Source organism: Chrysochloris asiatica, unplaced genomic scaffold, assembly GCF_000296735.1.
Source record: "Chrysochloris asiatica unplaced genomic scaffold, ChrAsi1.0 scaffold00057, whole genome shotgun sequence".
Classification (NCBI taxonomy): domain Eukaryota; kingdom Metazoa; phylum Chordata; class Mammalia; order Afrosoricida; family Chrysochloridae; genus Chrysochloris; species Chrysochloris asiatica.
The window spans coordinates 10,166,330-10,180,041 of NW_006408575.1; the positions used below are offsets into that span (position 1 = coordinate 10,166,330).

General features: G+C 40.7%; 1 protein-coding gene across 5 annotated transcripts in view; it reads left to right on the forward strand.

The window, feature by feature from the left end:
* The window catches only part of GRIA1 (glutamate receptor, ionotropic, AMPA 1), a 579,065-nt gene that overhangs the window by 435,193 nt on the left and 130,160 nt on the right, over window positions 1-13,712 (forward strand). For all 5 annotated transcript variants that reach the window (XM_006863904.1, XM_006863902.1, XM_006863903.1 and 2 more), the window contains one exon: window positions 9,964-10,334. In XM_006863904.1, the coding sequence (XP_006863966.1) occupies window positions 9,964-10,334 (371 nt within the window). The remainder of the gene's footprint in view (window positions 1-9,963; window positions 10,335-13,712) is intronic.

Here is a 13,712-nt window from a genome sequence, read left to right on the forward strand (position 1 = left end):
ATAGCCAGTGTCTAAATTGCCCATCCCTATCAACTATGTAACCTGAGGAAACAAGGTTGTTCCTTGATACGAAGAATCCTTCCATTTCAGTTGGAATTTTGAGCAACTCCATTCATAAGCAAAAGTACAATTCAGAAAATTATAGCAATTGCACTTGCTCACAATATCAAACATCTTTATCTCCATCTAGTCATCTTTTGGTCAGTTCGCCATACAAGCTAGGTCAAATGGGTACTAGCAACAAGTTTGGGAATTCACACACACATCTCCCTAAAGTTCAGACCAGCTGGCTGCTTCACTCTCAACCCCAGCCTCCAGGGGTTAGGTTAATAACCCATGGGCTCAGGAGTTCACACGTCTCCCTAAACTTCAGACCAGCCAGTCCTATTCTCTCTTTCAATTCAAGGTCAGCAGGTGCCAATAGAACATGCCCATACTTAGCCCATGTCTTCATGGCTGCATTTACCCCACTTCCATTTATATACAGACACAGGTTGTCACCAGCAAGCATATACTAGATGGCTAGTGAGTTCCATTTAAGCTTTAGTCCTGCTGTTGTTAAGTGCCATTGAGTCAATTCTGACCCATAGCCACTCTGAATAGGGTTTTCAAGGAGCAGTTGGTGAGCTTGAACCACCAACCATGCGGTTCAAATGACTTTGCAGTCTGATGCATTAGCCCACAGCACTACACCAGGACTCTAAGGGGGTTTTCCCTGAAGGGCTGACTTTTTTTTCCTTAATGCCTCCAAAGCCAACAGCTGGTGTTTCTTTCAATAAGAAATTTCTGTTCTCTCAGCAGTTTTGGGTTGGTCTGCAAGTTTCAAGTAGGAATGTCACAACTCAGAAGTGAACCACCAATCTTGTGGTTAGCAGTCCAGTGCTTATCTTAAGCACCACACCAAGTCTCCAAGTTCATTATTGAGTGAGGCAGTTGGAGGGCAGAGGTAGAGGGTTTTACTGGAAATCACTTGGTGGTTGGATATAGATGTCGATTAGTCATCTAGTGCTGCTATTACAAAAATACCACAGGTGGATGGCTTTAACAAACAAATTTATTTTCTCACAGTTTAGGAAGCTAAACCCCAAATTCCTTAACTCCTGTCAATATCTGTGGGCCCAGTATTTCTTGCAGATGTATGTCTTGGTATCAATCTTCACCTGGGTCCAGGAGGTTCTCAGCGTAGGGTCTCTGAATCCAAAGGATATGCTCCCATCCCAGCTCTTCTTTCTTAGTAGCTTTCTTAGGTCCCCTCCCTCTGCTGACTTTTGTGTACTTTTATCTCTTATAAGATAAATTATGCAACTCAAGGAAGTATGTGATTTGAGTAAGCATGTAACTTAAGGGTGGGATTTGAGTAAGAGTGATTTGAGTCATGTTTTATAATATACAGCCCACACTTATCTTGCCTCAGTAATAGTACATTGTTGTTGGTAAGTGCCGTTGAGTTGATTTCAACTCATGCCAACCCTGTATAGGATTTCTGAGGAGCAACTGGCAGGACTGAACTGCCTACCTTGCAGTTCAAACTGATCTTGCAGCCCAGTGCTTATCCTACAGTGGTATACCAGGACTCCCCATAGCAGTATGTTGTTGTTGTTAAGTGCTGTTGAGTTGATTCCAACTCATACCAACCCAATATAGGGTTTCCAAGGAGCAGTTAGTGAATTTGAACCATCAACCTTGTGATTCAAACTGACTTTGTGGTCCAGTGAATTATCCCACGGTGTCACACCAATACTGCACTTCAATAACAGTATGTTGTTGTTAGGTGCCAGTGAATTGATTCTGACCCATAGCGACCCTGTATAGGGTTTCCAAGGAGCAGCTGGTGAGCTTGAGCTACTGACTCTTGTAGTTCTAACCAACTTTGCAGTCAAGCATGTTAGCCAACAGTGTCACACCAGGACTCCAACAACAGTATGTTGTTGTTGTTGTAATAACAGTATAGAGGTTACAATTTACAACACATCATATAGCGGAGGATAAAGAAATCTGGCCAACTGATTGGAAGAGATCCATATCTGTGCTCATTCCAAAGAGAGGTGACACAACAGAATGAGGAAATAATCAGACGATATCTTTGATATCCCATGCAAGTAAAGTTTTACTAAAAGTAATACAGAAATGGCTACAAGCATACATTGACAGAGAACTTCCAGAGGTTCAAGCCAGATTCAGAAGAGGCTGTGGAATGAGGTATATGTCATTGCTGATGTCCAATGGATCTTGGCTGAAAGCAGAGAATATCAGAAAGATGTTTACCTACGCTTCATTGACTACACAAAGGCTTTCAATTGTGTGGATCATGACAAGCTACAGACAACATTGTGAAGTATGAGTATTCCAGAACACTTAATTGTACTCATGAGGAATCTGTATCTGCACCAAGAGGCAGTTGTTTAAACAGAACATGGGAACACTGAATGGTTTAAAATTAAGAAAGGTGTGTGACAGGGTTGTATTCTTTCACCATACTTATTCAACCTGTATGATGAGCAAATAATCCGAGAAGCCCGGTTATATAAATCATCACCACTGAACCAATGAACAACATTCTTATCAATAGAGAAAAGATTGAAGTTGCAAAGGACTTCATTCTTCTTGGATCAACTATCAACACTCATGGAAGCAGCAGTCAAGAAATCAAATGATCTATTGCATTAGACAAATCTGCTGTACAAGACCTTTTTTAAAGTATTGAAGAGCAGAGATGTCAGGTTGAAAACTAAGGTGCGCCTGACCCAAGCCATGGTATTTTCAGTAACCTCATATGTATGTGAAAGCTGGAATCATAAATAAAGAAGACCATAGAAGAATTGATGCTTTTGAGTTATCATCTTGGAGGAACATATTGAAAGTGCCATGGGCTGCCAAAAGAACCAACAGATCTGTGTTGGAAACAGTGCAGCCAGAGTGCTCCTTGGAAGCCAGGATGGCCAAACTTTGTCTCTTATACTTTGGACATACTGTCCGGAGGGATCAGTCACTGGAGAAGGATATCATGTTTGGTAAGGTGGAGAGTCAGAGAAAAAGAGGAAGATCCTCAGCGAGATGGATTGGCAAAGTGGCAGCATCAATTGGCTCAAGCATGGTAAGGAGAGTGAGGCTGGCCTGGGATCGGGCAGTGTTTCGTTCTGCTGTGCATATGGTCGCTATGAGTCGGTACTGACTTGATGGCACCTAACAACAACAATTATATCAAATCACAAAATTGAGAACAACCACACAACACTGAGAATCATGGCCTAGTCAAGGTGGCGGGGGTGTGTGTGGGGGAAGGATGATATCTATGATATCTATCAAACAACAATCCATGATATCTATCAAACAACATAATTGAGTATCGTTGCTACTGAAAAAATTGAATAGCCCAAAATCCAATGTCTTAAGACACTGTTCAGGTTCCTGGTCTCAGTTACCTCAGTCCCACTCTGCTCAGTCTTGTTACTTTTGCTGTTCATCTATATCAGTGACAGTATAGCCTTTAAGATTTGTTTTTTGTGGCAGAGTGCTGCGTTATTACTTCACTGCTCAAAAGTCTCCCCCATTATTACAGGCATCTTGCATCCAACATCATTGTTTCTCAGTAATCTCTCTCATGCACCTTTCATTTCAGCCAAACTAACCCACATTCATTTTGTTTTTGAGAGTGTCTCCTTCCATTCTCTACCTTTAAATTCTACTTTACTCAAAACCTGTATCAAATGTTACCTTTTCCAAGTTGTTATTTCCTTTTCACCCATAACAGTTGTGAACTCTCCTTTTTAACTGCTCTCACCTTCCCCTGATGAAGAATATCTTTGCTTCTTTTATAGTCCCCAAAATACCCTGCTTATATAATGATTATTTGTACAATCAAATGTCTACTTCATCTTTATATCACTCACCACACTTAAACCAATGCTAACTGAGCAAAATGTTCAACAGATGGATGTCATTTTGAGATGTCATTAAATAGCTAGCATATTTTTAAGTGCTTAGAGAACCACTGACAATCAGAAGATATGAGCTCTACCCCCCAGAAATATCTTAATATTTTGTGGGATAGCAAAGATATTGAAATATAGTAATAAAAATAACATATCTTAAAGAGGTCTAAATTATGACTCATGCAATAGATTAACTGTGAGTTTATCTAACCATGGAGAAGGATGGAAAATTGAAAAATAAAAAATGGCCAAATTCAAAAAGAAAAAGAAAAAGCCATCCCAGGAATATCTAAGGACTAGACAATAAACTAATGGTGGAATAAATAAGATGAAAGAAGAGTTAGAAACATGAGTTTTCTAAAGGTCTTGGGTTGATATATATTCAGGGTGAGTTTGAGTCAGAAAGGACAAGGAAAAGAGTGTGGAATGATTCAGTGGGCTCTGGGATGTCATGAAGATGCTTGAGTAGAGGAATGGCAAAAAGTAATAGAAGAAGAATCAGGCCATCGCATGCACGAAGGGCATGTGAAGACTCTAGGCTGGGACTTCAAACTGAATCACAGGCTGAGGTCCAGGTTGACATTGAGTTCAGGGTCAGAATGAAGTCACTCATATTTTTTTAAAGTTTTGAGTCTCATACTATCATATCAGGACAAGAGAAATTATGGTAGCTGAACAAGTCATACAAAGGACTGTGGGAATTCAAAAAGAGAGGGAATAAAGAAAACCATCCCCAGGGACATGACTTTTGAATTGAGGGGTAGTAGATGCTTCTTCCCTTTCTCTTCCCCTCTACTACTTTTCACTTTAGGAAAACTCCACTGATGAAAGATAGTGGCTTAGATGGTTAATACTGCATCTGGAGTTTGGTTTCCATGGAACCATGAACCAGGTTCTTAAGTTCATCCCCATGGCAACTGCTGTGAACTTTTTCACCTCCACCCCACATAATATGGTTCCCTTAATAAAAGAGCTGTCATTCTGGCAGAACAATGGTAAGATTGTCTGAGACTAGTCTCTCAATAGCCAGCAGTTAGTGGTGGCTCAGGATTTGGGCAAGTCTGAGTTACTGTGGCTGCCGCAGCTGCCAAAGGTGCTTACAATCTCCTTCCCCACACCAGGCATGTTCCTCTGCTCAGTGAAAACTAAATTCTAAAAATCCTAAAATAGACCCACTTGGATGCCTCTCACCTGATTTTTTGTTTAACTTCCCTTTCCTGTATCCCTGAAGGAGAATGGAGGAATACTATCTCTCAGTTGGAGTCCTAGTGTGGTGCTGTGGGTTAATGTGCTGGACTGCAAAGTCAGCTTGAACTACAAGGTTGGCAATTCAAGCTTACCAGATGCTCTTTGGAAATCCTATACAGGGTTACTATGGGTCAGAACTGACTCAACAGCACTTCACAACAACAACAATTCTCAGTTAAGAGCAAAAGTGAGATCAGAAAAACTTCAACTGGAGGCCTCCAATGTATTCTTTCTGTGCCATTTAAAACACTAAGTCTATTAGAACTTTCTTCTTTTATTCACTCTTGTTCTTAACAATTGTAGTAGTAACATCTTAGAATTTACATGTTTCAGGTAGTATATTAAATAGCTTTTGCACATTATTTCATTTAATTCTTATAACAGTCCTTCAAGTTAGATATGATTATTACACACATTTTACAGATGAGCAAGGTGAGGCTCAGGAAGGTGAAGTAATTTGATAAAAGATACCAAACAGAAAAGCATGGCTTTTTGACTCCACACTGTGGATTCTTAACTCCTGGGTAAACTGCCTCTGTAGAAATCACACCACCCAAGCACTGGACTGAAAAGCTAAAAGTAACTGGTGGTGAGAACATCAATATTGTCTGCATTTTCAAATGCCGTGCACTAGAAATAAAGTTTCTGCTTCTTATGTGGCTATGTCTTTCTACCTTATATACAGGTGATTTTTTTGCCTGCCCTTTGTCTCAATGAAGCAGGAAGAATGTGAATTTTGCAGACAGACATCTGGATTTGAGTTTCATCTCTGTCAATTCACTGAGTGAACTCTTTGCAAGCCACTTTTGAACAATTCAGAGGGAAGGAGGGAAATGGATGAATCTTATCACAGACTGTGGCAGGGTGTATTCACAAATATAGCACCTGGTTCAGAGTACATCTTTGTCCCTGATTATGTTTTTCACTCTTTGTTTTTCTCCACCACATCAAACCTGAACACTGTTTTCCAGATTGTGTCTGAACTTCACATACTTTATTTGGGGATCTCTAGGTCAGTGGTTCTTGAAGTGTGGTCTCTGAACCAGTAACATTAGTATATCACCTGGGAGTTTTGGAGAGCTGCAAATACTCAGGTCTCATCCAGTTTAGGAGAGCTGCAAATACTCAGGTCTCATCCAAGAGTCACAGAATCAAATTCTATATACCATGTTTTTAAGTCTTCCAGGGGATTCTGATGGGCATTCAAGTTTGAAGAGCACAGTCCTGAGATGTCAGCTTAGGATAATAACTTTAAGAACCTGTAAAATTTTCACATTTCACAGTGCTCTCACATATTTTAATTCTTTCAACCCTCACAAAACAATCCTTTGAAACAGGGTAAAACCAGAATGATTAAACCTATTTTTTAGAGGAAAATGTTGATATCATTTGAGACCACAGAGTTAGCAAATCATAGAGTAGAACCTCCAAATCTACTTCAGCTTTTCTCTTGACCTGATTGATCCTGCTGATTCCCAAGCTCAACCTCAGGCAGGGGAATCAACTCCCCAAATCTCTCAGTGGTTAGAATTCTGCTGCTTTGGGTAAACCACCTTCTCTCCCTGGACCTGAGCTGCTTATCTTTAAAATGAAGTAGTTGAACTTTGCTCACCAATGGGCCGCATTTGATGCTCATGGAAATGAAGGACCCATGGCCAAATAATTTGGGGAAATTCTTCATCCTACTTACCCCACTTAGATTTTCTCACTACAGAGTAGCCTTTTAAATGTTCTGAGAAATTCTGACCCAAAGTAACCTGTTTAAATCCAAGTTTCCCAAACAAGTATTTTCATTTTAAGCCCTTGCCCTGCAGTCGATTTCAACTCATAGAAACCCTATAGGATAGAGTAGAACTGCCCCCTGGGGTTTCCAAGGCTGGTAGCGTAGTGGTTACAAATCAGACTGCTAACCTCAAGGTCGGCAATTCGAAACTACCAGCTGTCCCATGGGAGAAAGATGAAGCTTTCTGCTCCCATAAAGATTTACAGCCTCGGAAACCCTGTACAAAGTTGCTATGAGTTGGAACCGCCTCCACGGTACTTAACACTCTTTACAGCAACAGACTGCCTCATCTTTCTACCAAGAAGTAGTTGGTAAATCTGAACCTCTGACCTTTCCACCAGCACCTGTGAGTTTAACTACTGTGCCACCAAAAGCCTTCTAGAAATAATGTTTCATGGAACAAATCTTAATACTGCTGAATTAAACACTAAAATAATTTGGCTAAATCATTTTCCAGTCTTTTATATGAACTTATGTTTTTTTACTAACCCATATCAAAAGGCATCCAACAAATCCACTGAAGGCCCTTTAACAGTTTCAAAGCTTGTCTTCATCTGTCTCCCTTCTGAGTAACTTGTAGGAAATCCTTCACAGTCCTCATTTCTGCTACTTGTCTCCCCAATTCTTTTTCCATCTATGTTAGTTATAAACAAAAAAGTAAATCTCTTATCCCTTGTATTGGCTTATGAGTGTTTATAAAAATTATCAAGATTTACAAAGAGAGTATTAGGAAAAGAAAAAGAAAAAAAAAGCAGAATTACTATGAAATTCATACCTAACTGACCACATTACTTTACAAAAGGTCAGAATAAAAAGTCATTTTTTTATTCCACTTAAAGCATATTCTCAACAATTCCAGCCAGAGGAACCAGAGTAAATCACTAACAGCTGGCAGGGGTTGGGTGGAGCCCTTAGCTGCACACTATGTATCACCAATCACACTATTTATGACAATCACACATCTGGATTGTTACACAGCATCATAGCAGACAGCCACTCACTTCAGACAGACTTACATAGGCATGATTCTCATTTCAAAAATGCATATGTGGATCTGTCAATAGAAACTCCCTTGGATTTCCAAGATCTTTTGCTCTCAAGCCAATAAAGCAGTAGGTTCTCGTCACATCAATGCCAGTGTTTCTGCCATTAGTGAGAGATAGAGAAATATAAATCCTAGTGAGAAGGGGGCTGATGTGAATATCAATTGTTTGTATCTGCCCAGTAGCCATCCTGGGCCCTGGAGTGGCACTGTAGGATAAACACTGAATGGCCAACAGCAAGGTCGATGGTTCAAACCCACCAGCTGCTCCTTGGGAAACCTGTACAGGGTCGCTATGAGTCAGAACCAACTCAGTGGCACTTAACAACAACAACAATAAGCAGCCATCCCACTTTACTCGTGGGGCTGCCTGAGGATGAACATATCTTCCAACCTTTACAAAATCTACATTCAAATTTAACTATTTTTAGCAATTTTCCTGAAAACAAAAAAAGTTGTAATACTGCTCCCCTTTACCTCTAGACCTGTACTCAATTGCAGCAATCTATCCAACTCCTACCCATCCTTCAATGGGTTGTTGTTAAGTGCTGTTGAGTCAGTTCTGACCCATAGCAATCCTGTATAGGGTTTCTGAGGAGCAGCTGCTGAGCTTGAAACACCGACCTTGCGATTCAAACCAACTTGCAGTCTGGTGAATTAACCCACAGTGCCACACCATAGGTAATCACTTAAAAGTTAATTAGAAGTCAAACTTAGAAGGTACCTCTTCCATGATGTTGTTCCTTAATTCATTCCTTCCTGATCTCTACTTTAGCATTTTGTATCTCTTAGAAAGCATCTATCCAGTCTACTTTGCAGACTATAAAAGTGTGTGGTATGAGTCAGTCGCTTCTGTCTGTTTGTAATTCCCAAAGTACAGGGATCATAGCTTGCCTATAGTGTCTAGGTCAGGGCTTTCATTAACTAAGTGCTCACTAAACATTTGTCAAGTTAAATTTGCCACCACCACCTTGTTAACCAGAACTATCTTGGTTACAGGTAAAAGAACCCCAATGTAGACCAACTTAGGCAAATATGCAAACATGTTCTTGCAGACAAATAGGAATATATTGACACATGGGTTTTTTTTAGGAAATTCAGGGTCAACCTGAATTTAGGATGGCCCAAGTGATAGTATTAAGGATTGGTGGTGATGATCATGTGCCATGGAGTCAGTTCCGGCTCATAGCGACTCATAGCGTTTCCGAGACCGTAAATCTTTACAGGAGCAGAAAGCCTCATCTTTCTCCTGCGGAATGGCTGGTAGTTTCGAACAGCTGACTTTGAAGTTAGCAGCCTGACTCATAACCATTACACTACCAGAGCTCCTTGAATCAAGGATTAAACTCTACTTTTCTCAGCTGACTCTCAGGGTAAATTCTCACTAAACCAACCTGATACCAATTCCTATTCTTAAAGGAATCATTCTGGCTTGAGGAATGTAGTACACTAATTGGCGAGGCCTGAGCCGTGTGCTTTAACAAGTAACCAAGGTGACCAGCCCCATTTGAACCAGGAGAATTGAGGGTTATCCAGTGGTGGTTCTCCTACCAGAAGAGGGAGGAATGACTGTTGGGCAGACAAGGCCAACAAATAACATAAGATCTAACAATTAGATCTATCAACCAGTAAAATAATTTCCTCCTGGTTTGGTGCCATAGGAAAAGCAATCAACCTCAAGGTCGGTTTGAATCGTAAAGTCGGCAGTTCAAAATCACCAGCTACTCTTCAGAAGCCCTACATAGGGTCTCTATGAATTAGAACCGACTCAATGGCACTTAACAACAACAATAACATAAAATATTGAGTTAGGGAGCCATTTGTCAGCAGTTGAATTGCTACTTTCCCACTTGCATCCTTTGAAATACAAAACAATGTCTGCTGTGAAGAAAGGGGCAAGAGAAGAAAGAAAGCTGATGAGCTCAGCTGTTGTTGTGTTTTTTTGTTTTTCCTTCCAGAGAGCAGATGTGGCTGTGGCCCCCTTAACCATCACCTTAGTCCGAGAAGAGGTCATAGACTTCTCCAAGCCATTTATGAGTTTGGGAATCTCCATCATGATAAAAAAACCACAGAAGTCCAAGCCGGGGGTCTTCTCCTTCCTTGACCCTTTGGCTTATGAGATTTGGATGTGCATCGTTTTTGCCTACATTGGAGTGAGTGTCGTCCTCTTTCTGGTCAGCCGCTTCAGCCCCTATGAATGGCACAGTGAAGAGTTTGAGGAAGGACGTGACCAGACAACCAGTGATCAATCCAATGAGTTTGGGATATTCAACAGCTTGTGGTTCTCCCTGGGAGCCTTCATGCAGCAAGGATGTGACATTTCCCCCAGGTTAGTCATCTTTCCTCCACCTGTTTGCTCAATGTCATGGTTTTCTTGGTAAGAAAAGATACTGGAAAGTGAAAAGGCAGGATTTATTTCCAGACTTCACTGTATTCAAAAATTTTAATTGTGCTTTATAGTCAACTTTTCACTGCATGTGCTGTAGGTTATTTGGATTCATCCTGTGTCGGGGACAGTTCTGTCTTTTCCCTGGTTGATGCACTCAAAATTAATAGACACATTGATGGCTTTGATGTTCTGCAGCTGAAAGGCATACAGAAACGAAGAGGGCAGTGTGGTACAACTTTTATAGAATATCTACCATATGCCAAGCAAGGTTCTGAGTCCTTTACATTCATTGTTTCATTGAATCCTTGTAGCCACATAATGTAAGACTCTCACTGACTCCTTTTTTGTAAGTGACAGATTCCCCCAAATGGTGAGTAGCTTGCCAAGGTTACACAGCTTTAGATAGCTCATTGGTATTGCAACTGTATCAGTTATGTATGGTGGAAAGACCACTGCATTGAGTCCTGACTCATGCTCCAACTCTTTGTGTGGCCCTGGACAAGTAATCTGATACTGGTAGACTTGGGTGTATCCATCTCTGAGAGAAAAATCTCCTCCTTTCCATGGTTCTGAGATGGACTGGGAGTAATCTCATTCTAGTTGTTTTGTAAATTTGTGTCTGTGATTCCGAAAAAGGGCTTTTCAGAGGTGCCTCAGATATACTGAAAGTAGAGCTAGAGAAAGATAGAGAACCAGTATGGTGTCTGCACCCACACAGAGCCAAAGTAGTTCTATTTTTATCTATTGTATAAATTGGACTTGTGAATAATATTTCTTTTGAAACAAGAATTCTGAAGCTAATAAGAAAGAAAGGAGGAAGGATGAAAAGGTGGGGAAAAAATAAATTTGAAAACTTCAGTCTAGTCCAATTCCCACATTTACTGGCCTTCCATCTTTGTGTGTCATGCTCTTTCTACTACATTCTGGACTGTTCATGTCACAAGTCCCCTCCAGTTTACCTGGTAATGAGCACTGACTGTATTTCCTTTAATAGTAGCTTCATGCCTATGACCTCTTTTTCCAGTAGGCAGTTCCTTGTAGATTATCAAGTATCTAAAAGCCCTGGTGTAGTGCTGTAGGATTAGCACTGGACTGTGAACCATAAGGTTGGTGGTTCAAACACCAGTTGCTCCTTGGAAAACATACAGGGTTGCTATGAGTAGGAATCAACTCTGCAACACTTAGCAACAACAACAACAACAAATGCAGCAAGTCATGGCTTGGCATTGGGCTGTCATGGATAGGTTTGTACACAGTCTCACTCTCTGAAGATAATGCATTTGTAACTATCAAGACCTCACAGACATGTGCCAGGGTGTCCACTTTGACGGGACTGTCCATGAGATCCAGTATTCCTCAGTGGCCATGGAATAATATCTTCCTACCACGTTTCCTCAAGGACTCACTTTGCCTGCTGTATAGTTTAGAAAGTATCATCATTCACTATAGAGTCATGTTTATCTTTAAATTTGAAGACAGTTGGGGGAGAGGGGAAGGATGTGAGGGAGGAGGTGTGAGACTGGATGCTTGGCCAATACTGGCAAACACATAGTGAAGAATAGAAAGAACCAAGCAGGGGAAGGGCTTGCTTAAAAATAAATCAGACCAGTGGATAAACAGTGGGAAGAGTGATTCTTTTCTTGTCAGTATAACGTAGGGTCATCAGAACATGCATATGTCTGAAAAGACTCATGGGCTTGTTTTTTCTCCGTCATTTTATTTGTCAGTAGGCATCTTCTTAAAGACATCTTCATGGTCTTTTACCTTAAAGGCACCTACAGGGTAGGTTTTCTTACTCTCCTCATTACTCCAAAGGTCTGAAACTAGTGACCTATAAACTGAATTTTCTCCCAGGCATGCCTTTGTTTGAGCTGCACAGAGTTTGGCAATGGATGTCCAAAACAGAGGGTAGCTGCCCTCCTTAGACCATGCATGCATTCTACAGTCTCCACCTGGCCTTCTTCATTTTTGTGTTACTCAGCTGACCCTCATAAAAGTACTTGAGCTTTTGACCTAAAGATGCAAGAGGGTTTTCAAATTCCCAGAGAGCTGAGGATTCCACTAGAACCTGCCAGTGAGGTAAAAATGAGATTAAGTATGACGGTTCCTATCCGCCCCCTTCCCCAGCTTTAATAAGCTAACTCAACTCTATGTCTATGTTTTCCCTTTGGTAAAACAGAAAGAGCAGCAACCTCTAGTCTTCTTGTGAGTTTTAAATGGGATTAACAGCAGATTACCTAGCCAGCACATGGGAGGCATTAAAAAGTGAATACCGATTTTTTAATCAAATTTATATACTGGACTTTAATTAAACTTCTTAGAAGAAATCACTGCTCACATTGACTTGATAGCCACTGACCTATGTGACCTTCTTCTGGGGAAGTCTACAGACAAAACAAATAGCAAATGATTCTTACTGGAGAACTGGATTCCTGTGCCTCTTCCTCATAGGCTCTGAGTAGACTATGGAGGAAAGGGTCTGGCAAATATAGGAGTGAATCAGCCCTAACAGAGAGTTTTATCCACTTGATATGGCCCCTTCTTCACCATGCCTACCTTGGATAATCCCATAGTTGTAGAATCCCCATGTTGTTGTTGTTGTGTGCCCTGGAGTCAGTTCCAACTCATGGTGACCCTGTACAGGGTTTCTGAGACTATAAATCTTTACGGAAAGCCTCATCTTTCTCCCGCAGAACAGCTGGTAGTTTCAAACTGCTGACTGTGAGATTAGCAGCCCGACTTGTAACCACTATGCTACCAGAGCTTCTTGTAGAAACCCCATAGGAGTCAGAGTATATCACAATGTTTCTTGGAGATAGATAGTTAAAATATAACCAGCCTTGGGTCAGATAGGAAGGCCAGAATGCTAAGACAGGAATCAGTACCATCGAGCAAATATACAACAGCAAACACCAGAAAAACACCAATATTGTTATTTACATATTTCCTTTGGGGATCTCTCCTGTTTGAGGTTCATTCAGCTTCTTGTATGCATGCTTTGTTTCTTATCTTTCATGATGTTAGAAAAGTTTTCTTCCAATAACTCTTTGAAATTTTTCTCTGTGCTTGTCTCTTTCCATTCTGGAATTCTTATTACACGTAAGTTGTTCTTGGTGTCCCACATAACGCTTAGGCTATCTTCAGATTCTCTCATTCTTTTTTTCTGATTGTTCTTCTAGCATACTAGTATTGAGATACTCATCTTCAGGCTCAGTATTTCAGGCATCCATTGCTTCATATCTACTCCTTTGCTCTTTCAATGTATTGTACATTTATGAGATCTTAAGATTGATCTTCTGGATTTCTAATAGCAGGTTT